At 42.5% G+C, this 27398-nt stretch overlaps 1 protein-coding gene across 2 annotated transcripts in view; it reads left to right on the top strand.

The window, feature by feature from the left end:
* rnf13 (ring finger protein 13) overlaps positions 1-27398 on the top strand; it is a 236351-nt gene that overhangs the window by 8309 nt on the left and 200644 nt on the right. Inside the window, exon 1 of one of the 2 annotated variants that reach the window (XM_078205304.1) lies at positions 19260-19376. The exons of the other annotated variant lie outside the window; for it this stretch is intronic. Coding sequence (XP_078061430.1) covers positions 19368-19376 — 9 coding nt within the window. The 5' untranslated portion in view covers positions 19260-19367. Of the gene's footprint in view, positions 1-19259; positions 19377-27398 lie in introns of those variants that run through there. 2 annotated transcript variants of the gene reach the window in all.

Below are 27398 nucleotides of genomic sequence, written 5' to 3'. Positions count from 1 at the left end.
CTGACCGAAAGTAACTGTAATGTTGAGAAACAGTTTGACAAATCAGTGTTCTCAACTGTGCGAAACACGGAGTGTAAAATAAATATATTAGAACATAGAACATAGAAAAGCTACAGCACAAACAGGCCCTTCAACCCACAAGTTGCGCCGAACATGTCCCTACCTACTAGGCTTACCTATAACCCTCTATCTTACTAACTTCCATGAACTTATCCAAAAGTCTCTTAAAAGACCGTATCGAATCTGCCTCCACCACCACTACCGGCAGCCAATTCCATGCACCCATCACCCTCTGAGTGAAAAACTTACCCCTAACATCTCCTCTGTACCTACTCCCCAGCACCCTAAACCTGTGACCTCTTGTGGCAACCATTTCAGCCCTGGGTAAAAGCCTCTGAGAATCCACTCTATCAATACCCCAGGTGCAGCAGTGTTACTTTGCAGTGTGGTGTGGATAAATAAATTAAACTGAACCTTGAAAGGATAAAATTAGGGCTAATGATATCATATCATAGAATCTCTCCATTGCAGAAAGAGGTCATTCAGCCCATCGAGCCAGCACTGACGACAATCCCACCCAGGCCTTATCCCCACCCCAAGTATTTACCCTGCTAACCTCCCTGCTGAAGTTATTCAGGAGAAGCTTCTATAGAATGGTGGGAAAGTAAAGAGGGAGATTAGAAGGTACAAAGGGAATATGTAAAAGGCCTTGCAGGTAATGTAAAAGGGACTAGTAAATAGAAACTAGAAGCAGGAGTAGGCCATTCTATCCTTCAAGCCCGCTACCTCAAGAGCTATATCGATAGAAAATGTTTTGTAAATCTGATTTAAAACATTAGGATAGGACCAACACTGGGATGAAGGAGGGAATTTACTTGTGCAGAATAAAGACATGGTGGAGTGAGATGAAGCAAGTATTCAGTATTAGTTTTTTCTAGTTGAAAGTGGAAGTGAGAGCATTGGTGCACTCGAGGAGGTAAGGGTCAATGAATTGAGCAACTGAATAGGAATTGTTTCTGAAAAAATAGGTCACTGGGCACTGATGGCATGCGTGCTTGCCTGTTGAAATAAATTAGGGAGGAGGTAAATGATCAGCCAAGAGTTTAAAACCCTCCATTAATATGCAACTACTGTTATGAGACTGGAGATGTAATACCATTGTTCATGAACAGAGGGTAGAATAACATTGAAGTATTTCTTGTTGGGTAACTGATCAGTTGGCTGTGAGCAAACTCTTGGACCCAATGATTTGATTTCAGATAAAATCAGTACACATTTAGTCATGCAAGGATTGATAAAGGACTGTTTGGTGTTGGCTCAACTACATAGATGGTTTTGAATTTGTAGAGAATGCAATCTTGAGATTAGCTTGACAGCACAAAAATGGGAACTTTGACAAAACTGTGAAGGAAGCTGTAAAATGCTACAGGAGGATTTATCTTTCATTTCGCGACTATTGCATTTTCTTTCCTGGTCATTGATGTTTGCCATCCCCTTCCCAGTCTTCCTTTAGATTCTGTTATACCATATGTATGCATTAACTGGCTGACCTGTATCCAGGTTTTCTATCTGTATCGCAGACAGTTAAACTTGGGGAAAATACTCCAAGGCGAGTAGGCTGTCGTATTTTAGTTTCTTCTCTTTATGACCAAGGCGTCCACCTAATGCCTCTCATTAAACAGTGCTCAGTAACTCATAAGTGGGGAGTCACATGTCTGAACCCTCTTCCTACCATTTGCAAGATGTGGAGTTGCCAGCGTGGGACTGGGGTAGGCACAGTAAGTAGTCTCACAACACCAGGTTAAAGTCCAACAGGTTTATTTGGTAGCACGAGCTTTCGGAGCGCTGCCCCTTCATCAGGTGAGTGCAGGATTTGGTTCACAAACAGGGCATATATAGACACAAACTCAATTACAAGATAGTGGTTGGAATGCGAGTCTGAACAGGTAATCAAGTCTTTACAGGTGCAGACAATGTGAGTGGAGAGAGTTAAGCACAGGTTAAAGAGGTGTGAATTATCTCCAGCCAGGACAGTTAGTGAGATTTTGCAAGCCCAGGCAAGTCGTGGGGGTTACAGATAGTGTGACATGAACCCAAGATCCCGGTTGAGGCCGTCCTCGTGTGGGGAACTTGGCTATCAGTTTCTGCTCAGTGATTCTGCGTTGTTGAGTGTCGTGAAGGCTGCCTTGGAGAGCGCTTAGCCGAAGATCAGAGGCTGAATGCCCTTGACTGCTGAAATGTTCCCCGACAGGAAGGGAACACTCCTGCCTGGTGGTTGTTGAGCGGTGTTCATTCATCCGTTGTCGCAGCATCTGCATGGTCTCGCCAGTGTACCATGCCTTGGGACATCCTTTCCTGCAGCGTATCAGGTAGACAATGTTGGCTGGGAATGCCAACAACTGCACATCATGACTACCACCGACACTGCAAACTGCCGGCTCAAAGTGGAGAGGATCTCCAAAAAGATCATGCATATCGACATAGTCATCAAGTTGCTACAAAGATACAAGAAAGCAGACAAGATACCGAAAGATCACGAACCCACTCAGGTCAACCTATAACAGACTACGCTGCGAGACTTTGCCGTCGCACCTCACTCACACTCCTCAACCATCTCATACACCAGCTCTACAACAGACGCCGCAACCTGGAAATCAAGATAGAGTCCATATTCTCAACTTGTGCTCAGGACGCAGATCAGCTACGGAACACTGCCAAGCAGACATGACAATGGAACTATGCAATCTGCATGCACACCAAGAACAGGAAACTTGAAAAATTCGGCATCATCACCAGCAGCAACCAAGCTTCCCCCGGTACCACAGTAGAAAACAATGCCACCGCAGGGAAGTCCATTATCAACTTGTTGGACTACACACTTGAATCAGACGAAATCGAAGTTCTCAGCCGAGGGCTCAATTTTTGCCCCACCCCTAAAATGGACCCCATCAGTCTCGCAGCAGACACAGAGGAATTCATCAGGCGAATGAATGAGGCTGCGGGAGTTTTTTCCACAAACCCCAAGAGGCCAACAGCGAACCCGATGAGACAGCCAATGAACCAGAACAGCCTTCAGAGAACCTCGGCTCAGCGACCGAAGAGGAAAGAATCGAATTGGACTCCTCCGGGAGGCCGCTGCCCTCGACTCGACATGTATGCCCAAGCCGTCAGGAGGTGCATCAATGCCAGATTCATCAGCCGCACTCACAAGACAGCTTCGAACGTTATCCAAGCACAACGGAACACCATCCGCGCTCTCAAGACCAACCGCAACATTGTCATCAAACCTGCAGACAAGGGGGGGGGCACGGCATTGTTGTGCTGAACAGAACGGATTACTGCAAAGAAGTGTACCGACAACTGAACAATGAGGAACACTACAGACGGTTACCCGCAGATTCGACCAAAGAACACACCTGTCAACTCAACAGACTGATTAAGACCTTTGATCCGGACCTTCGGAGCACTCTCTGTGCTCTCATCCCATGTATTCCTTGCGTTGGAGATCTCTACTGCCTCCCGAAGATGCACATGGCCAACGCACCCGGCCGTCCCATCGTATCAGGCAAGGGAACCCTGTGTGAGAACCTCTCTGGCTATGTCGAGGGCACCTTGAATCCTTCGTGCAAAGAACCCCCAGCTTCTGTCGCGACACTACGGACTTCTTACAGAAACTCAGCACCCATGGAGCAGTCGAACCAGGAACACTTCTCTTTACAGTGGCTGTCTTGGCACTCTACACCAGTATCCCCCACAATGATGGCATTGCTGCAACTGCCTCAGTACTCGACGCTGGCAACTGCCAATCTCCAGACGCAATTCTACAACTCATTCGCTTCATCCTGGACCACAATGTCTTCACCTTCAACAACCAGTTCTTCATCCAGACACATGGAACAGCCATGGGGACCAAATTCGCACCTCAATATGCCAACATCTTCATGCACAGGTTTGAACAAGACTTCTTCACCGCACAGGACCTTCAACCGATGCTATACTCTAGATACATTGATGACATTTTCTTCCTTTGGACTCATGGCGAACAATCACTGAAACAACTACATGATGACATCAACAAGTTCCTTCCCACCATCAGACTCACCATGGACTACTGTCCAGAATCGGTTACATTCTTGGATACACACATCTCCATCAAGGACGGTCACCTCAGCACTTCACTGTACTGCAAGCCCACGGATAACCTCACGATGCTCCACTGCTCCAGTTTCCACCCTAAACATGTTAAAGAAGCCCTCCGTATACACAGGATCTGCTCAGATGAGGAGAATCGCAACTGACAACCACAGACGCTGAAAGACACCCCTGTAAGAACAGGATGTGGTACTTGACTCATCAATCGACAGTTCCGGCGTGCCACAGTGAAAAACCGCACAAATCTTCTCAGAAGACAAACATGGGACATGGCGGACAGAGTAACCTTCGTCGCCCAGTACTTCCCTGGAGCGGAGAAGCAACGACATCTTCTCCAGAGCCTTCATCGTGTCATCGATGAAGACAAACATCTCGCCAAGGCCATCCCCACATCCCCACTACTTGCCTACAAACAACTATGCAACCTCAAACAGATGCAGGAAACTACCCAGATTTCAGGAGAACAGTGACCATGACACCACAGAACCCTGCCACAGCAACCTCTCCAAGATATACCGGATCATCGTCATGAATGACATCATCCTGCATGAAAACGCCATCCACCAGGTATACGGGGTCCATACTCTTGTGACTTGGCCAACATTGTCTACCTGATACGCTGCAAGAAAGGATATCACGAGGCATGGTACATTGGGGAGACCATGCAGATGCTACGACAACGGATGAATGGACACCGCTCGACAATCACCAGGCAGGAGTGTTCCCTTCCTGTTGGGAAACACTTCAGCAAAAGATCAGAGGCATTTTGCCTCTGATCTTTTGGTAAGCGTTCTCCACGGCGACCTTCACGACACACAACAGCGCAGAATCGCTGAGCAGAAACTGATAGCCAAGTTCCGCACACATGAGGGCGGCCTCAACTGGGATCTTGGGTTCATGTCACACTATCTGTGACCTCCACGACTTGCCTGGGCTTGCAAAATTCACACCTCTTTAACCTGTGCTTAACCCCCTCCCCACTCTCATTGTCTGTACCTGTAAAGACTTGATTACCAGCTCAGACTCTCATTCCAACCACTATCTTGTAATTGAGTTTGTGTCTATATATACACCCTGTTTGTGAGCCAAATCCTGCACTCACCTGATGAAGGGGCAGCGCTCCGAAAGCTTGTGCTACCAAATAAACCTGTTGGACTTTAACCTGGTGTTGAGAATACTGACTGTACCATTTGCACGGTTCAGATCATTGCCATGCTAGTCCATTGTGCACTAAACCATGAGGATTAAAAAGAAAATCCTTTACATTTATATTTATGTCAGTGTTAGAAAATAAAATTTTCCAACACTACAGCATGGTGGCACAGTGGTTAGCACTGCTGCATCACAGCTTCAATTCCAGTCTTGGGTCACTGTCTGTGCAGAGTCTGCATGTTCTCCTCATGTCTGCATGGGTTTACTCTGGGTGCTCCGGTTTCCCCCTACAGTCCGAAAGACGTGCTGGTTAGGTACATTGGCCATGCTAAATTCTCCCTCAGTGTACCCGATCAGGCATTGGAGTGTGGCAACTCGGGGATTTTCACACTTAATTGCAATGTTGGTAATGCAAGTCGACTAGTCACACTAATGAATAAACTTAAAGTTAAAATTCATGTTGTGAATCTCTTTAATTTGTATGAAATTTTTAGTCGAAAGAAGCCCCCCCGCCCCCCCCCCCCACACACACACACACACAAATCAATACTTTATTCCAAATATCTAAGTATGTGCTCCAGTCCTCCAGTAGAATAAATACAACCAATAAGCCAGGTAAATGTTTGCTGTACAAGGTAACAGGCAGAGTGAAAATACCTCCAGGGTGATCTAATGAATCCATAATTAAAACTCTCATTGAGTAATTCTCACCTTACAAAAAAAATTTATTTATGAAAGTTTATTCCAATTCCTAGCTCTTATATGGAAGACTCAGTTACTCTTCTTGTGCACCTCTTGTTGCGCACCATCTTTAAATCTTTTGGCTCAGAACTTTGTTCCTTGTATCTGTATTCTGTATCTATATTCTCTTATCAAACCTTGCTTGCCCATCACCGCACCTTTTGCTGACCGACGTTGGATGCCAGGAACCAATGCCTCATATTTACAATTCTCATCCATTTGTTCAAATCCTTCAATGGGTTATCCCATCTTATCCCTGTAAAATCCTCCAGCCCTGCAATTGCTGAACTCTCAGTTCCAAGACTGGCTCTGCTTTTAACTGCCTGAATCCAATTTTCTGGAATTCCATCTCAAATTCTCACTGTCTCACCACCTCCCCCTTCTTAAGACTTTTACCAAGATTTTAGCCACACTTCATCATCTCCCCTCCTCTAGCTCTGCAACAGTTTTCCCTCTCACCTTTGTTTACAATTTTTCTGTGCTGAAGGTACTATATAAATGCAAATAAATATGTTTTAGATTCAGATAGTTTTTATTTACTTAGTCTCAATAAAATTGTTTCAAAACAATGTCATTAAGACTTGTTATGGCCCTTTCTACGTTGTGGAGATTTATCTGGCATCTATCTCCTTTTGTTCAATATCCCTTCAGTAAGCATAAGCATATGTTTAGAGTAAAGACGGAAAGTGATGGAAAAACTCAGCAGGGCTGGCAGTATCTGTGGAAAGAGGAACAAGAGTTAACACTTTGAGTCCAGTATGGCTCTTCTTTGAAATTCCAGTTCCGAAGAAGAGTCATATTGTATTCAATGTTAGCTCGTTCTATCTCCACAGATGTTGCAGACCTGCTGAGATTTTCCAGAACTTTCTATTTTTATTTTAGATCCCCAGTATCTGCCGTTTCTTGCTTTTATGTTTAAAGTATTTGGTATTGTGTAAAATCTTCATAGATTTTAAAAGTGGTTTTTATGAATAGAACCATCATTTCGTTCCAAAGGAAACCTGTCTCTATTGATTAGAAAATCATAGAATCCCTGCATTGCTACGAGATCTGGACAATATCCAGGCTTGGGCTGACGGGTGGTAATTAACCTCCATACCACACAAATGCAAGGCAATGACCATCACCAATAAGAGACACTCTAACCACCGCCCCTTGACATTTAAATAGTGTTACCATCACGGAATCTCTCTCTGTCAACATCCTTGGGGTTACCATTGGCTAGAAACTCAACTGGACTTGCCACATAAAAGCACATTGGCTACAAGAGCAGGTCAGAGGCTACAAATACTGTGGCAAATAATTCACCACCTGACTCCCCAAAGCCTGTCCACCACCTACAAGGCACAATTCAGGAATGTGTTGGAATATTCCCCACTTGCCTGGGTGGGTGCAGCTCCAACAACACTCAAGCTTGACACCATCCAGGACAAAGCAGCCTGCTTGATTGGCACCACATCCACAAACATCCACTCCCTCCACCACCAATGCTCACTAGCACCAGTGCTTGCCATCTACAAGATGCATTGCAGCAATTCACCAAAGATCCTTGGACAGCATCCTCCAAACCCATACCACTTCCATCTAGAAGGACAAAGACAGCAATTACATGGCACTACCACCGCCTGGAGGTTCTACTCCAAGCCACTGACTTGGAAATATATCGCCGTTCCTTCGCAGTTGCTGGGTCAAAATCCTGGAATTCCCTCCCTAGTGGCATTGTGGGTCAACCCACAGCGCATGGACTGCAGTAATTCAATAAGGCAGCTCACCACCACCTTCTCAAGGGCAACTAGAGATGGGCAATAAATGCTGGCCAGCCAGCGACGCCCATGTCCCACTAATGAATAAAATAAAACTGCTCTCCGAGGTAATCTGGTGAACTGGTGCGGTAACAATAATTTCTCCCTCAATGTCAGCAAAAACGAATGAGATTGTCATCGACTTCAGGAAGTGTAAAGGAGAACATGCCCCTGTCTACATCAACGGGGACGAAGTAGAAAGGGTCGAGAGCTTTCAAGTTTTTAGGTGTCCAGATCACCAACAGCCTATCCTGGTCCCCCCCATGCCGACGCTATTGTTAAGAAAGCCCACCAACACCTCTACTTTCTCAGAAGACGAAGGAAATTTGGCATGTCAGTTACGACTCTCTCCAACTTTTACAGATGCACCATAGAAAGCATTCTTTCTGGTTGTATCACAGCTTGGTATGGCTCCTGCTCTGCCCAAGACTGCAAGGAACTAGAAAAGGTTGTGAATGTAGCCCAATCCATTGACTCTGTCTACACTTCCTATTGCCTCGGCAAAGCAGCCAGCATAAATAAGGACCCCACGCACCCCGGACATTCTCTTTTCCACTTTCTTCGGAAAAAAGATACAAAAGTCTGAGGTCACGTACCAACCAACTCAAGAATAGCTTCTTCGCTGCTGCTGTCAGACTTTTGAATGGACTTCACTTGCATTAAGTTGATCTTTCTCTACACCCTAGCTATGACAGCAACACTACATTCTGTACTCTCTCCTTTCCTTCTCTATGAACGGTATGTTTTTGTCTGTATGGCGCGCAAGAAACAATACTTTACACTGAATGTTAATACATGTGACAATAATAAATCATATCAAATCAAATGATTAAATTATTGTATATACTCATGTAAAAGTTGAATATTTGCGACCACCTTTTTAGACCAAAAGCCTAACTTGTACACAGCAATATCTGCGAGGGGTTGACTCGTGCTTGATTTGGACTGAAGTGAAATTCAGTAAAGACTTTCGTAGTGGAACAAAGCAGAAACCTAAAGCTAAACAAAAATCATAATTTGATCGTTAATACATTAAATAAAAAATAGCACACTTAAATGTGTAAATGTTTTCAGCATTTTGTCACCAGTACTGACTATCATTAGTATTTATGCATTTACATTGATATCGAATCGTGAACATCCCGTGGATTGTGGTTTGATTCTGAAAATTTTGGGCTTTGATCTCTCTGAAAATTTAGGGTTGGCTTTTACACGAGATGTAAGAAATAGCTTACATTTGGCTTCAGGCCAAAAATCATGGGGTTGGTATTTTATTTCTTATTATCTTATTGAAGTGACTTCCTGTGGTAACCTGATCAGCATGTTTTATTCTATAATGGCTATCCCTTTTTATAAGAGAGCCATTGGTGGCAGTGGTTCCTTTATGGTAGGCATCTGTATCACATCCCTTGTTTCTCTGCTACAGCGGTTAGATATTTCACATCTATTTCTGTGATTTATCGTAGTTATGCTTTTCTGACTCCATGGTGCTCCTTTAAAGTGTGACATCTCTCTCCCTCCCCACCTGATGTAGCCAAAACAAAATTTGCTGCAATTCCTGACTCCCTATGGATAGCATACCTATTCTTCCCTGTGTAATAAATGTGGTATTTATTTTCTCCAAGTCAGGTAAAGTGGAAATGATGTAGTGAAATAAATACAATATTCTAATTTACATGTAGAGGAAATAGAAACTGCAAGTAAGACTAATATTTGGAAGGATTACAGAGGTCACGCTCCCTGGTCGACTTGCGCAGACCTGACTTTGGCACATTCAGAACATTGCCTATATTTCTTTATTTGTAGCTGTTTTAGTTCAAAATGATTATTGCTAAAAATGAAGACATTCCATGGTTGTCAGCCTGTTGGACATTCCAATGGCTTTTCTGACCACAAATATCAATACAGATTATCTTGATTTGATTTATTATTGTCACATGTATTAACATAGTGAAAAGTATTGTTTCTTATGCACTATACGGATAAAACATACCGTTTATAGAGAAGGAAACGAGAGAGTGCAGAATGTAGTGTTGCTGTTATAGCTAGGGTGTAGAGAAAGATCAACATAATGCGAGCTAGGTCCATTCAAAATTGTTTGACAGTAGCAGAGAAGAAGCTGTTCTTGAGTCGGTTGGTACATGACCTCAGACCTTTGTATCTTTTTCCGAAGGAAGAAGGTGGAAGAGAGAATTTCCGGGGTGTGTGGGGTCCTTAATTATGCTGGCTGCTTTGCCGAGGCAGCGGGAAGTGTAGGCAGAGTCAATGGATGGGAGGCTGGTTTGCATGATAGATTGGGCTACATTCACAACCTTTTGTAGTTCCTTGCGGTCTTGGGCAGAACAGGAGCCATACCAAGCTGTGATACAACCAGAAAGAATGCTTTCTACGATGCATCTGTAAAAGTGGGTGAGAGTCGTAGCTGACATGCCAAATTTCCTTAGTCTTCTGAGAAAGTAGATGTCTTGGTGGGCTTTCTTAACTATATAGTGTTGGCATGGAGGGACCAGGACAAGTTGTTGGTGATCTGGACACCTAAAAACTTGATCCAGCTCACCCTTCAACAGCAACTGACTTCCCATCCCACTCAAACACTCGCAACCCAGTCACAGACTCCTGAGTTATTTTGCCTCTGGTGCCTTTGCCCAAATCATGATGACTGCTGTTTTGAAGAAATGCTTCTTGAAGACATTGCTGAATTTGCTCTTTCCCACTTTGTTTCTGTCCTGTTTTGCTTCATGTAAAATTTTACTTGGGGAAGAATCTCTTCTGTATCACATTTCCAGCCTGGTATCACTTTCCTATTTAGTACCCGCTGCTTCCTTCTCTGAGATCATGCCTCTGGTTTTCAGTTGGATGCCCATTGTCAAAAGTTTGTTGCGGGCCCAATCAAAGGGCTTTTGGAGGTTTAGGGTATTCCAATGCCTAATTGGGATGTAACTTCCTCAAAATTTTGCATAGCAACTCTTTTCAATACATTTTTAAAAGTGCAGCCTTGTTTTCAATGGGTAGATTAGTTGAGATGAATTGTTTGATTCTGGGATTCCAAGAGCTGTTTTCAACTACTGATTTTTTTGCAGCAGTAATGCTCACTGGGATTGAGAGCTTACAGTCTGAAAATTTGAATCTCAACTATGCATAATCACTATAATAGAAAATGGATGGTTTGGCACATTTTTTGCCACCTACATGACTAACAGCCTTTTTGGATACAATGCAGAATATCATTAAGTTTCTTGGCTAAACTTGTGTTATTTACACTTCTTGAGGACTTTTGGAAATCAGTCCATTTCACTATCAAGGGAAAACATTCCACTTCAGCTGAAGTTTAAAAACAATTCCTGGAGATTTGGGTATGTGGTTTTTTAGACAGATTGACTCAGCTGTTTGTCTTTTTTTGTGGTTCAGTCTTGTTAGTTTACAAGATAAATATTGTGCCTCATGTTTGCCATTTGTGACAGGTTTAGCATGAGCACTAAAAATGCTGATGGAAGAGTGACATAGTGGCACAGCATGTTAGATCTCGAAGGAGCAGTGTCATGGCAGGTAGAATGTAGACTAGCTCTTGTGATCAATCTGTAAACTGGAAATTGTTGATCTCAGCAATGTCATTATAGGAAGAACACAGTAAGAGTTTTAACAACACCAGGTTTAACAACACCAGGAAAACTCTTACTGTGTTCACCCTAGTCCAACGCCGGCATCTCCACATCATTATAGGAAGATCCAGAGACTAAGAACTCCTTGGTGGGAAGGAATTAGAGCCAAAGACTATAGTGCTGTGCTTCCCAAACTTTTTTCCCAGGTTTTGAGGCTTGAAAATTGCAGTGACCACTGAGTGTGAGCCAGGTGAGGGATAGACCTATGAGCAGGTGGGGGAGAGCTGAGAGCAAAGTGGGTAGGCTGTTTGAACTGCATGTGTTTTTTTAAAAAACCTGCCTTTCCATTGACTTTTGGAACAGAAATCAAGCCTGAAAGAGCGGTCAGATAGACATGTCCACTATTTTACAAAAGGCGAGGATTTAACAAAGAACAAAGAAAATTACAGCACAGGAACAGTCCCTTCGGCCCTCCAAGTTTGCAATGACCATGCTGCCCGACTGAACTAAAACCCCCTACCCTTCTGGGGACCATAACTCTTTATTCCCATCCTATTTATGTTTTTGTCCAGACGCCACTTAAAAGTCACTATCGTATTCACTTCCACCACCTTCCCCGGCAGCGAGTTCCAGGCACCCGCCACCCTCTGTGTAAAAAAAACTTGTCTCATACATCTCCTTTAAACCTTGCCCCTCACGCCTTAAACTTATGCCCCCTAGTAATGTACTCTTCCACCCTGGGAAAAAGATTCTGACTATCCATTCTGTTCATGTCCCTCATAATCTTGTAGCCTTCTATCAGGTCGCCCCTCAACCTCTGTCGTTCCAGTGAGAACAAACCAAGTTTCTCCAACCTCTCCTCATAGCTAATGCCCTCCATGCCAGGCAACATCCTGGTAAGTCTTTTCTGTACCCTCTCCAAAGCCTCCACATCTTTTTGGTAGTGTGGCAACCAGAATTGAACACTATATTCCAAGTGCGGCCTAACTAAGGTTCTATAAAGCTGCAACATGACTTGCCAATTTTTAAACTCAATGCCCTGACCGATGAAGGCAAGCATGCTGTATGCCTTCTTGACTACCTGCATTGCCACTTTCAGTGACTTAATTTCAGATTTAAAGGGATATTGCAGCTATTAACACTCAGTCGCCATTGCTGCTTCAGCACTCGCAATCCCAAAATCCTTCTTGTGACCCACAGTTCAGGAAGCACTGTTCTAGTGCTCTCTCTGATGAGAAGATAATTTGTTTTGGGTGGCACGGTAGCACAGTGGTTAGCACTGCTGCTTCACAGCTCCAGGGACCTGGAATTCCCCCATTCAAATTAAGCTATGTAACGCTCGCAGTGTGCAAATACAGCATGTGAAGGATGGTTTAATAATGCCTTTGAGAAAATAATGTGGAGATGCCTGCGTTGGACAGTAAGGAGTCTCACAACACCAGGTTAAAGTCCAATAGGTTTATTTGGTAGCATGAGCTTTCGGAGCACTGCTCCAGTGATGAAGGCTAGAAAACTCACCTGATGAAGGGGCAGCACTCCGAAAGCTTGTACTACCAAATAAACCTGTTGGACTTTACCTGGTGTTGTGAGACTTATTACTTTGAGAAAATAGGTATTTCTTTACAAATATCAGTGAAATGGGTGAGCTTGCTTCTCACTGTGGCACCTGCCGATCTTTGGTGTGTTGTTTGACATCGACACTTGTAAAGTATTGTTCTCTATTTACAGACGGGACCTGCAGTTTGTATTGCTGGAATAGCAGCAAATGATGTTTCTCTAGTTTCGCCTGTTACAATCTGGTTAGAGACCTTTAACATTTTGAGAAATCTGAACACCTCATTTTAATGAATAGAACTGTGCCACAAGATTTCATATTTTTAAAAAGCAACAACACAAACTTTATTGTGTATGAAAAATTTAAACAAGGCAAGCACTATTAACAAATATGATTTATAACTGTGTATGTTGTGCATTCAAGTTTACTTGCTTCCCTCAAGAATTTTCTGAAGACATCTCAAATCTTAAAATTAAAATCTTCTGTAGGAACCACCCATAAATATGATGCAGTTCTCTGGAGAATTCTTCTTAGCTCCAGCTATTGTCAGAGGTTAAACTTTGATTTAACCTCTCCTGACTGTGGATGCTCCATTCCTCTTCCTGGTTAGATTTCAAATGCTAAACTAATCTGCTTGTTGCTTTCAAGATTTTATGGCGGACTGCTATAGATTTTTTCCACCTGTTTCAAACTAGGCAATCTTCCAGCTTCTATTCCCTCACAAAATTCAAACTGAGATTAAGCCTCACCCGCAATCCATGTGGTCAGTGTTGAAGTTTTCATTCCTCTGTTTACGGTGCAGGGTCTATCTATCAAATACTTTGGCCATCTTCCCTCAGTGAGCTGCAATACACAAGCTCTAAACTACAACTGCTTTTTCCAGCAAGCACCCAGATAATTTGAAACCAGAGAACTTCCTTAAATTACACCTGTGGCACAGTGGTTAGCACCGCTGCCTTACAACGCCAGGGATCTGGGTTCGATTCCTGGCTTGGGTCATTGTCTGTGTGGAGTTTGCACGTTCTCCCTATGTCTGCGTGAGTTTCCTCCCACAGTCCAAAGATGTGCAGATTAGGTGAATTGGCCATGCTAAATTGTCCCTCAGGTGCCGGAGTGTGGCAACTAGGGGATTTTCACAGTAACTTCATTGCAGTGTGAATGTAAGCCTACTTGTGACTAATAACTAAACTTTACTTTATTTCCATTGTTTTATAGCCTGATCTGGGAAGTTCTGAAACTGACTTTTGGCTTAATCATCTTTTGTTTGCAGTTTTTTTTTGATCTGATGAAGTAAACTGGTTTTACAACCTTTCAAGATTCACTGAATCCTTTTGGCAGACAGTGACTAGTGGGGTTCTGCAGGGATCTGTGCTAGGACTGCAACTGTTCACATTATATATTAATGATTTTGAAGAGGGAACTGAAAGTATTATCTCCAAATTTGCAGATGATGCAAAGTTGGCTGGGGGGGGTGAGCTGTGAGGAGGATGCAGAGATGCTTCAGCGTGATTTAGACAGGCTGAGTGTATGGGCATCTGCATGGCAGATGCAGTATAATGTGGAAAAATGTGAGGTGAGGAGAAATTTTGAATGTGTAGAATTCACTACCACCGAATGTAGTTGAGGCCAAAACGTTGTTCAAGAAGGAATTAGATATAGCTCTTGGAGCTAAAGGGATATGGGAGGAAGGGGGATCAGGATATTGAATTAGATGATCAAGATGAATGGCGGAGCAGGCAAGGGCCGAATGGCCTATTCCTGCTTCTAGTTTCCATGTAACCAATTCAGCTCTACCCACAAAACATCTTTCTGGAATGCTATTTCTGCAAGGAATGCAGACGTCATGCAGTTCTCCAGCTAAGTAAGCTCACCTGTTTTGAAATAACTTGGTGGGTGTGAAGAATGCTTTTCTTTCTATTGGTTGTGATTTCTCCACAGTTGGAAACCTTACCCAGTATTTACTGTCGAAGCTTCATGGATAGCCACTTTGGTACGGTTACCAGAGGGCTATTGTTGTTCATGGAATCAGTACAGTAGCATGAGTTGATGCTCTGCAAAGAAAGTGGGAGAAAATCCTCAAAGTGAGACTTTACATTTCCTGTAAATTTGTTTCTGCGGATATTATTATTGTACTTTGGTGGCGTGGAGCACGGCGGATGATTTTTATTTGGACAAGTATGTTGCATTTCTTTGGGAATGCTTGAGATTGGAAAATGAGCTCATAAATTATGCTAATTTATGTATTTTTAAAAAGTTGAGCGCTTTTTTCAACATAAATGAACAATTTTAATATCCTTTCTGCAATATACATGGTGTTCAATCACCAGCACCCTTGAATAATTCTTTTCAGTTTGATTCTGAAGGGCTCTGTATCACAAAGGCAGGGTTAGTTAGAACCATCCCCTGTCAGCCATTTTAAATACCGGTTCCACATCAATGTGTGTTTTTAAAATCCACTCCTGAGGGGGCCTATAATTAGTAACAATACTCTTTGCAGTCTTGACTTTGACTCCAACCCAGGAAGACAAATGTAAATCTCTTCAGCCCCTCAAGTTAGAATCTCTCATGAAAGGAGCTTGGGCAGGCTGGAATCTCTCATGAAGAGAGTTTCGGCAGGCTATGTCAGTCAGTCAGTACCACAAAGAGTCACCCCAGAATTGAATTAATGTTTCATTTGATATTGAGCCTTTATTAGTGCATGACCTAGTCTTCAGATTCTATTTTTCTTCCTGGTTATCTACACCTGTGTTGTTATTCTCTCCTGTTTTTGATCCCTTGCTGAGATAGAGCTACGAGAATGTCACTTATCAGGTTAGTAATATTCTGGGTGGCATGGTGGCGCAGTGGTTAGCACTGCTGCCTCACAGTTCCAGGGTCCCGAGTTCAATTCCAGCCTTGGGAGACTATGTGGAGTTTGCACATTCTCTGCATGTCTGCGTGGGTTTCTTCCAGGTGCTCTGATTTTCTCCCACAGTCTAAAGGTGTGTGGGTTAGGTTGATTGGCCATGCTAAATTGATTCTTAATGTCAGGGGAGATCAATAGTGAGGTTATGGGAATAGGGCCTGGGTGGGATTGTTGTCAGTGCAGGCTCGATGGGCCGAATAGCCTCCTGCACTGTAGAGATTCTCTGATATGTTAGTGATTAGTTGGGTTAGTGGCTAGTGGACTAATCAACTGCAAGGGCATCACTATTGACCTCAATCTGGCTCTTTCTTGGCTTCCATATGTGCACTGTGAAGAGTTTCATTAATTCAGGCTGATTTTGCCAAGGACATTCGGCGCCTGAATGTTAACTCAACATGGACTCTAAATCCAACCTGGTACATCTAACAATCGTGTAGGTAAACTCATTGAGTTCTCACTGAAGTGATGGCTGTTAGGAATGGGTTAACTGCAACCTTCCACTTTAGACCTAATTTGAATGTTAATTGTTTAGTACTTACTGATTTATATACAAAGGGGTTACTGGGTGGGGGTTGTGTATGTGGAGTTGTAAAAGAGAATAAAGTGAGTTTGTGGGCTTACATCATCATTTATTACTGGACTGCAGCTGAGAGGCTTAACAATGGCCTCCAGAAATAAAAGGGGAATCTTTTATGAATGTTATAAATAGCATTTCAGAAAAAAGATCCGAAACAATCATTTTAATATTTGGTCACATGTCCCTGCCATATTGTGCAGCAACCTTAAGAAGATTTTGTGGCTTATTTTTCAAAAAAATCCCAATCTTGCGTAATTGCTGAAGAGATGTATTTAGCTGAATTGCAAACGTTTTGGTGGGATTGTTGGTTGAAACAGATGTAGCTATGTCCCATGACAGGAAACAGAAGTTCTATTACTCAGCAGGGTCATTACTTTCAGGGAAATCCCGAACTTGACATGAAGTAAGCTTTCAGTTGCCTGCTAATTTAGAAGTACATTCTTTAACTCTTTACTGCCCTTTCTCTGGCCATCCACCCTCTATGATGATGCATTTTTCTTGGATTGCTCTGTGTTTGATGTCCATGTCGCATCAAAACCTTCATAATCCCTTTCCTCTGCTGTTCTCGCCAGTACAATTTTTATTTTTGCACCCTTGAAATTGAGGGGCACAGGCAAGTGCACTGGGCACCTGATTGGATGGCCGGATTGTAATATCACCTCCATTCCACCTCACTGATGCAGGGGTTGTTAAATTGCAACCTCTAATGATTAATTCTCAGTTTACTTTTGCACTTTCCATCCTCGCTTACAAAATCCACGAGCTAACATCTGACATTGTATCTCACAGGGACACTATCTGCTTGTGGTTGTCTTCTGCTCTGACAGTCTAAAGATGTGCGGGATAGGTGGATTGGCCATGCATTGGGGGGGGGGGGGATTAGCAGGGTAAATAAGTGGGGTTACAGGGATAGGGCCTGGGTGGGATTGTTGTCAGTGCAGATTTGATGGGCCAAATGGTGGCCTCCTGCACTATAGAGATTCTGTGATTCTATGACATATTTAGCAATAATTCTGCATCATTGTAGATTCTCCCTCTTTGCCTTCAACTCGCTCCTCCCATTGAACTTTGCCTTACATTTTCAGCCTCCATTAACCTAATTCCTGACCATTCAGCTGTCTTTCTTTGGCCTAATCACTAATGCCGTGATAGATTACTTTTGCAGTGATGCTGTTTTCTTTTCTCTCACCCAAAATGTGCATCACGCCCCCTCTTCAAATCTATCCTTGGCATGTTTGTTCTTTCTAACCTTTCCTATTCAAAGTCTTTGAATGATTCTTCACAATCCAGCTTTGCCAATGCTTGCCACGGCTGAAAGAGACATTAGATGGTTAGACTGGATCATCTTTTTGTAAGTGACATCTTGTATCTTTACAAGTCTTAAGTCCAAGTTGGATAGGCAAGTCGTAGCACTCTATGCTCAGTGGATTACCATAAATTTGGTGACAAAGTTTTGTAGGCCGCATTCATTCGCAATGTGGTGAACAGTCAGATTGGATACGTGACTTGCACAGATGTTAAAGAGGATTGGAGCTGGGACAGAGTATTGGCAAGCCCATCATTCAGTGTGCTTGATCTGAGTGTGTTATGTATTTAAATTGGTTGCATCTCTGCTGGTATAACGTGATTTGTAGTGTCAGTGGTAGTGTAGCTTCTTGCTGATGCTCATTCACCCTGAGTAAATACTCTCTTTTGAGTTCTGTTCCCCTCCTAGCAATCTGTACTCAATCTCTGAAGTATCAGGTTTAAAGTTTAAACTTAAGTTTAGTTATTAGTCACAAGTAGGCTTACATTAACACTGCAATGAAGTTATTGTGAAAATCAAGGGCAATCATCACCCAGGCCCTCTTTTTTTATTCATTTGTGGGACGTGGGACATGGGCGTCGCCGGCCGGCCAGCATTTATTGCCCATCCCTAGTTGCCCTTGAGAAGGTGGTGGTGAGCTGCCGCCTTAAATCGCTGCAGTCCATGTTCTGTGGGTTGACCCACAATGCCGTTAGGGAGGGAATTCCAGGATTTTTGACCCAGTGACTGCGAAGGAATGGCAATATATTTCCAAGTCAGGATGGTGAGTGGCTTGGAGGGGAACTTGCAGGTGGTGGCGTTCCCATGTATCTGCTGCCCTTGTCCTTCTAGATGGAAGTGGTCGTGGGTTTGGAAGGTGCTGTCTAAGGATCTTTGAATTGCTGCAGTGAATCTTGTAGATCGTACACACTGCTGCTACTGAGCATCGGTGTTGGAGTGATTGAATGTTTGTAGATGTGGTGCCAATCAAGTGGGCTGCTTTGTCCTGGATGGTGTCAAGCTTCTTGTGTTGTTGGAGCTGCACTCATCCAGGCAAGTGGGGAGTATTCCATCGCACTCTTGACTTGTGCCTTGTAGATGGTAGATAGGCTTTGGGGAGTTGGGAGGTGAGCTAGTTGCTGCAGTATTCCTAGCCTCTGACCTGCTCTTGTAGCCACTGTGTTTATGCGATGAGTCCAATTAAGTTTCTGGTCAGTGGTAACCCCAAGGATGTTGACAGTGGGGGATTCAGTGATGGTAATACTGAATGTCAAGGGGCGGTGGTTAGAGTGTCTCTTATTGGTGATGGTCATTGCCTGGCATTTGTGTGGCACGAATGTTATCTGCCACTTGTCAGCCCAAGCCTGGATATTGTCCAGATCTTGTTGCATTTGAACATGGACTGCTTTAGGAGTCACATATAGTGCTGAACATTGTGCAATCATTGGCAAACATCCCCACTTTTGACCTTATGACGGAGGGAAGGTCATTGATGAAGCAGCTGAAGATTGTTGGGCCTGGGACACTACCCTGAGGGACTCCTGCAGAGATGTCCTGGAGCTGGGCTGACTGACCCTCCACAACCGCAACCATCTTCCTATGTACCAGGTATGACTCTAACCAGTGTTTGCCCCCTGATACCCATGTAATTACTGTAGCTGATCCCCTTGACACTAAGGGGCAACTTAGCATGGCCAATTCACCTAACCTATACACCTTTTGATTGTGGGAGGAAACTGGAGCACCCGGAGATGTGATACCTCACTTACTATGCAAGTTGTGAATGTAACAAAAACTCACGCATGGTGTGAATTTGTAGTTCTACCTCACTTATTTGGAGAAACGTTTGGACTCCTGAGTTTAAAGGAAACTGATTGATGAGAAAAGTAATCCTCACATTGGGAAAGACTGTGAAATGGCCTAACTGTATGCTGTGTCCTGTACATTTCCTGTATATGAACCATGTAGTTTTAATCACTCTGAAGGAAATTGTTTGTGGACTAGGATAATATACCCCCAGACCACTGTCCATGAAATTGGACAAAGTAAAGCCTGCATCACGAGCTCACATGAAGCAAACATGGATGGACAACGACGAGAACCACCTATAGATGAATGTTGTGACAAAATATACACTATTTAGACACCTTTGATGATCAAGCTTTGCTGGCTTGGTGGGTGGAGGAATGTTGAGCTCTATTGCAAAGTAGCTCAGATTGAAATGTTACCACCAATGGTTAACCTAGAAAGACTGCAGTCACTTCTCAAGAACAATGCAGAGATCAACGAAGCCTTGCAACAAAGAGGAAAACAATTAAGTGAAGCCAGAGCTATAATCATCTTCTCACAAAATGAGCTTGTACGCTTGTCTGATGAAATATCCTCACTGATGATACATCACTGGTGGGACATTTTTAAGGGATGGTCCCCAAAGGCCTTCGCTGTATTATCCTTGCTTGTACATTCTATTGTTGTAATGATGATCGTGACTAGATTATTGCTAATCTTTATCTTAACCTTATGGTGTAAAGTTCGACACCTCATAAACTCAGCAATGATATTGTGGTACTTTTAGGGCTAGACAGAAGATGCTATTAAGGGACTAAGTCAGTAAAGTTGTGCTTGTAAAGCACAAAAGGAGGGACTGAGAAAGTAGAATATAAATAAAGGATTAACTCAGAAAATATGGGTTAGCATGACTTGACAGGGATTAGAGAGGATAGCATGACTTGAATAAAATGAAGGCAAACAAATAATGGAATGCTCTAGGAAGAACGCTAAAACCACGTGATTTAATTATGGGTGTAACATTGTAAGGACCTATTGGGTAAACAAGGTAGGAAATCCATTGTATTGAGGAATGTGGTTGGATCTGTACAGAATTGAATATGCTTGTATGATTAGATCTCTATAAAGGACGGCTGTAGTAACAGGACAACTTTGAGCAGATCCTTCTGATCACTCCCAATGGCCATTGTAAACGCAAAATAAAGCAATGCGTGGATTTGCCGCGATGTAGGTTCCTTAAAATTTTCTTTAACAGTAAGAACTCTTTACATTTACCAATTAAATGTAAAGAGTACATAGAGAGTAAAATTAGACTGTCTTTCTGTACTGTAGATTTCATGTTAATCTATTAATTCTATTTAGCTAGGTCCCTTGCAACTTCTGCATTAAATACTACTTTAAAAGTATAAAAAGTTCATTCTTTCCAGATTTGTTTAAAGCATTAATGCTTTTTGAAAGAGGAATTTTTCATCTGATTTGCAATATAATCCTTATCATGGAGAAAGAGTTAGCTGCTTGTCACAACGTGTTTTATGTTTCAAAACTGCTCAAAGCTATATACAGAATCCTGTTTCCCATCTCTTTCTATTTGACCACACTTGCTTCAGTGACCCCTGCCTGTTCCATTTATGATGTCTTTAAAGTGCAATGTGTATCCAAAATGTTCTTTCTCTTGACACCCTACTCGGGCATTAAGCAAGTTATAACCTTTAGCATCCTTTGAATTTGTCATTCAAATTCATTTACTTTCCATTCAAAATGTTATATCTTTAACTTCAAGCACTACAGTCCTCCAGATTCATATACTAGAGCATTGTACCAACTTTAAGCAAGCTCCTCATGTCCCTTGCTATTTCCAATACAAATCAAATTAGCACCAGGATTAGGGAAATGTATAAAAATGGACGAATCAAAAACAAGGAACCCATTTTGGGCTGTCTTAGTAAATACTCTCTGCAAACCTGAAATGTGACTGCACTTTCTGCTGGTATCCTTAAAATTGAGGGGCACAGGCAAGTGCACTGGGCACCTGATTGGATAGCCGGATTGTAATAGAACATTCTTTCCACCTCACTGATGCAGGAGTTATAAGGATAATTGCAATCTCTAATGATTAATTCTCAGTTTACCTTTGTGCTTTCCATCCTCGCTTACAAAAATCCATGAGCTAACATCTGACATTGTATCTCACAATGAGGCTATCTGCTTGTGGTTGTCTTCTGCCCTGACATATTCAGCCATAATTCCACATCATTGGTTTTGAATTGCTCGAGGGCAAGTCAAGTGCTGTGTTACAGTTAATCACAGGACATTCCTTTTGTAAGAAATACACAGGCTCCATTTTAAGACTTGTGCACATAATCCAGGGTGAAGCTAGTGCTAGTAGGAGTGAAGATTGGCATTGTCAGAGATATCATCTTTTGAGTCATTAAATTGAGTCCCTATTTGCACTGTTGAATGGATATGAAATGATCGTAGGCACTTCTCGAAGAAGAGTGGGGATATTGCTGAAAAAACACGTTGAAGCTTTTCATCTTGCACTCATCAGAACAATTTGCAAGAATAACAATAGTAAAGGGAACAGTTTGTATTGTTTACCAGTGAATTGTTCTGTGGCGCATTCTTCATGGTCTTATCAATTAGAGTCCGCTTGCCAACCAATCACCATGGTACTCTCTTCTCATGCAGTATAAATTGTTGTTCTCTTTACTATTGGTATTCTTGTGAACTGTCCTGATGAGTGCAAGATGTATATCTTGGATAACATGTCTCTTTTTTTCAGCAATATTCAAGTTCTGTACTACCAAAAGAGCAGAGGTGTTCTCCCCAGTGTCCTGATCATTATTTATTCTTTGACCTGCAAAGGCTATGGGCCCTGACAATATTCCAGCAGTAGTACTGAAGACTTCTGCTCCAGTACCTGCTGAGCCTCTGGCCAAACTGTTCCAGTAGAGCTATACACTGGCTTCCACCCAGCAATGTGGAAATCTGCTAAGGTACGCCCTGTACACACACAGCAGGCCAAATCCAATCTGACCAATTAGCACCCCATTAGTCTACTCTCGATCATTTGTAAAGTTATGGATGGAATCTTCAACAATGCTATCAAGTGACACCTGCTGAGCAATAACTTGCTCACTGATATTCAGTTTGGGTTCCATCAGGGTCACGCAAATCCTGACCTCATTACAGCCTTGGTTCAAACATGGACAAGTCTATATTCACGTCTTAGAATCATAGAATTTCTACCGTGCAGAAGGAGGCCATTCGGCCCATCAAGTCTGCACTGACCACAATCCCACCCAGGCCCTATTCCCCTACCCCCATGTATTTACCCTGCTAATCCCCCTGACACTAGGGTTAACTTAGCATGGCCGATCAACCTAACCCGCACATCTTTGGACTGTGGGAGGAAACCGGAACACCCGGAGGAAACCCACGCAGACGAGAATGTGCAAACTCCACACAGTGACCAGAGGCCAGAATTGAACCCAGGTCCCCGGCGCTGTGAGGCAGCAGTGCTAATCACTGTGCCACCGTGCCGCCCCAGTGGAAGCTTCCCTATTACAAAGCTAGTCACAGTTGGTCAACCTCATCTTCACAGGTTCCATATGGTTTTGTAGAATCGCTTAGGTTAATTGTTTCCTGGGATGTTAGCGAAATTGAACTGTGGAGCTGGTATTTGATAGCAAAGACTTCCAGCCATATAGGCTAACATTCACACCAAAGATTTGTTCAACCTTGAAACTAGTGTATGTTCTTATTCTACATTAGCTCCCTTTCAAGTGATTTGTTAGTACGTTGAGATATATATGCAGAGTTGTTTTGAAACCCTTTCCATTCAGGTTGAAAAGGTCTCGACAATTTATACAGACGGAGAACACATTAGTAAAACTTAAGCTGATTTTAAAAATTGCAGGCAATAGTTGGTTGTGAATTTCAGTAATTTAGTGCAATTATAATGCACACAGGATTGAAACAGATGATGTTTTGCAAGTTGACCTTATGCATTTTGGTCAACCTAAGTGCCAAGTGTTGCAGCAGAAAACATCCAACAAACCTGTATTACAGTAGCTATGGCAGACTGATTGCAGGTGACCAGAGTCCTTCCAGAGTCCTATTCCATAGGCTTTAAGACCATTTTGCTCCAATAGAGATGAACTCAATATCTCAAGGAGTCACCTTTTAAGCAAGCCATCACCTCAGCATCCATGCAACCAGATATCCGCCAAAGTTGCACCAGGTACACAAGGATATTGAACCAGAATAATAGCCAGAGAGACAGATTAGTGGCTAAGAATCCACCAGGACATTGAAAATGCTGTGAGGGAATATAAGACATGTCAAACCTTCATATCTAGTAACCCAGAAAGAACCACAATTGCCTCACACGATACTCACTCATCCATGCACCAGATTCACAACTGACCACTTTAGCATCCATGCAGATGAATTTTTGATGTAATAGATTACTTCTCCAAATTTCCCAATCAATTACACAACGCATTTAATGTAACCGCCAGACACATTACGTTTGACCCTCAGTCTCTTTGGGGCACCATAGGTGATTATTTTCAACAACAGACTCCAATATACTGGGTGACTCTTGTGTAAGAAGTGGGGAGTCAACCAAAAACATTTCATCACTCCGTAACCTCCGATCCAATGCATTGGTGGAACGTACAGCTCAAACTGACACCTTGGGTTTAAAACAAAATGTAGAGAACCATCTTTTATAATGATGCTCATGATGGAACTACACCAATCTGAGTTTCGCTGGACTTTTCATATTATGCCACCTCTCTCTCCATCTTATCTGGTTTGGTTTTCATCTTGTCTGGATGTGAATGCTACACCTTTACAGTGGGTTGCTGGATGGAGTAGCATCTGCATGTAGATGTAATACTGCATCACCCTTGAACCTGTCCGCATGTAGGGATGTTAGGCTGGCTACTGAGTTGACCAGGTTGTCCTTGTGTTCTGTTGGCTTTGATATAATATAAGATTCCTAGTCCACATTGCAAACTAGAGCCAAACTGATGAATCTCACAAACTACTGAATCAGTTTGACTGCGTTATCTCTAGCCTTAAGCCTGTCACTGTTCAAACAAAAACACAGGGAAACACCATGTCCGGGACTGATGATCCAAATAATGCCTTGATGAATAAGAATCGAACTAGGTTCAGGTATGGTTCACTGACTTGCTGATTGGTGCTTGGCCTGCTCCCTGAAGATTCAGCCACTCTGGCATTGTGCAATTAGTGGGTCAATAAAACCGTAGTTAGTTAATTGTTATTTATATTACCTGGACATGGGAATTATAGGATGTAAAAAGGCCTTGATGCACCTAGTTCAGTCCAGCCATCTGGTAGCCTCCCGGTAATGTGATAGTTGAGCTGTTAACTAATAATGGCAGTCAATTTCTGAGCTATTAGTCTACAACAGAACCAGACATGAGGTGAAGAAACAGCTTGGACCAGCACGGGTTGAAGCAGCTGTTATTGGATTCTGGGGTTAGCTTAAATGGTTTCAAATAAAATAATTTCTTTAAAATTTATTGTCTCTGGCCTGTCACAACCTTGCAGTAGTCCTGGCCATTTCTTCTTTTCTTGCAGTTGTGTTCCCTGAGTCCTCGCCCTCCACCGCTGCAACCCAATCTCCAAATTCTTCCATATTGGTATAATTTTGTGACTATTTTCAGCCATTCAGTCATTCTGGCACAGTGGTTAGCACTGCTTCCTCACAGCGCAGGGACCTGGGTTCGATTCCTGGCTTGGGCCACTGTAGTTGTGGAGTTTGCATGTTCTCCCCGTGTCTACATGGATTTCCTTCGGGTGCTCCGGTTTCCTCCCATAGTCCAAAAGACGTGCTGGCTAGGTGCATTGGCCGTGCCAAATTCACCTTCAGTGTACCCGAACAGGTGCCGGAGTGTGGCGACTAGGGGATTTTCACAGTAACTTCATTGCAATGTTAATGTAAGCCCAGTTGTGACACTAATCAATAAACTTTAAACCTTACTTTTAGTAAGCTTCCGTGAGGTGGCTACACATAGTATTGATTGATTAACTTTGTACCTTTTGTAAATAATTGTGACTGCTGAAATTAGTGAGGTGCATCAGTATTGCGAGTGTTTGTAGCTGATGATAAATGTACCAAAAAGCTTTTAGGTGGCTTTAATTTATAGTTTTTTTAGTTTAATACATTACTGCTTTCTCGATGATCGATCCAAACAGTAAATCCAACAATTCTTGAATTGGAATGAAGTGCTACGTTTTCTGCGCTTCACGTTGACATTAGATTAGTGGTCAGTATTGTGTTTTTCTAAAGAATGATATAGGGGTGACTTGTAAAGAAGCATAGCTTTTGCTGCTATGATAAGTACACAATTTTTTAAAAATTAAATGACATTTTAAACACTGGAATTGTTGTAAGCTGAGTTCTGCTGGAAACAAAAAATATTGGAATTTAAGGATCTGGAAGATAAGTTAGTACTTTGCATAGAATTGTAGGAGAAGTTGTTTGGGGTCCTTAGTACAACTTTTTGATTTATTGTCACGTATTAATATACAGTGAAAAGTATTGTTTCCTGCAGGCTATACAGGCAAAGCATACCATTCATAGAGAAGGAGAGGGTACTACATGTAATGTTGCAGTCACAGCTAGGGTGTAGAAAAAGATTGACTTAATACGAGGTAGGTCCATTCAAAAGTCTGATGGCAGCAGGGAAGAAGCTGTTCATGAGTCAGTCGGTTGGTACGTGACTTCAAACCTTTGCATCTTTTTCCTAATGGAAGAAGATGGAAAAGAGTATGTCTGGGTGCTTTTCTGAGGCAGCAGGAAGTGTAGACAGAGTCAATGGATTGGAGGATGGCTTGTGTGATGGACTGGGTTTCGTTCACAACCCTTTGTAGTTTCTTGCGGTCTTGGGCAGGAGCCATACCAAGCTATGATACATCCAGAAAAGATGCTTTTTATGGTGCATCTGTAAAAATTGGTGAGAGTCGTAGTGGACATGCCAAACTTCCTTCGCTTCCTGAGAAAGTAGAAGCATTAGTGAGCTTTCTTAACTATAGTGTCTGCATGAGGTAGGCCCTCAGGCTTCTTTAAATCAGTGCAACTTTGAAATGTCTTTTGCCTTAATGGAAAGATGTAACGATGAAGTAATTTGTCCCTTAGAATCAGAACTTGGATCAAAAAGCAGTCCACGGGGCAGAGGTTGTTGGTGATCTGGACACCTAAAAACTTGAAGCTTTTGACCTTCAAGTTTTGACAAAGGGGTGTGTACCCAAAATATCATATATATATATATATTTCTAAATTCTGACCTGTTCTGTTTGTAGTATTCATTGTTTTTATTTCAGATATTCTGCATCTGCAATTTTCTATTTTTCTTAAGCTGACTAAATCTGGGTAACTATTTTGCACATCATTTTAAACAAAATCCGTGCAGTGATCAATTTTTTCCACTTTTTATTTCCCAAAAAAGTACCCTCAATTTCTTACTAAAGCATTTTGGTAGGCTGATTGCCCTGATATATTTTGAAAAATAATTAAATTAATTTGCTCAAGACAGATGTCATCCTGTAGCTATTTTGCCCATGGCAACATTTTAGTGAGCTGTAACCTTTTGGGATCATTGCATTTTACTTAATTGTACAATGCCGTTGCTTTTGCTGCTTGAGTACACCCCAGCAAGCGCAAAAGCAACCTGCCTCTTCTACTTTCAGTAAGTGCTTATAGCAGATGGGGAAACACTGACACGAAGTAAATGTAAATATTAGTAGCCTTGTGTTTCAGTGCAATCTGTTCCCAGCAGATTTTAAAGCAACACTAACCTACAG

This window comes from Mustelus asterias, chromosome 3 (genome assembly GCF_964213995.1).
Source record: "Mustelus asterias chromosome 3, sMusAst1.hap1.1, whole genome shotgun sequence".
Classification (NCBI taxonomy): domain Eukaryota; kingdom Metazoa; phylum Chordata; class Chondrichthyes; order Carcharhiniformes; family Triakidae; genus Mustelus; species Mustelus asterias.
This window is presented reverse-complemented; position numbering and strand designations above follow the sequence as displayed.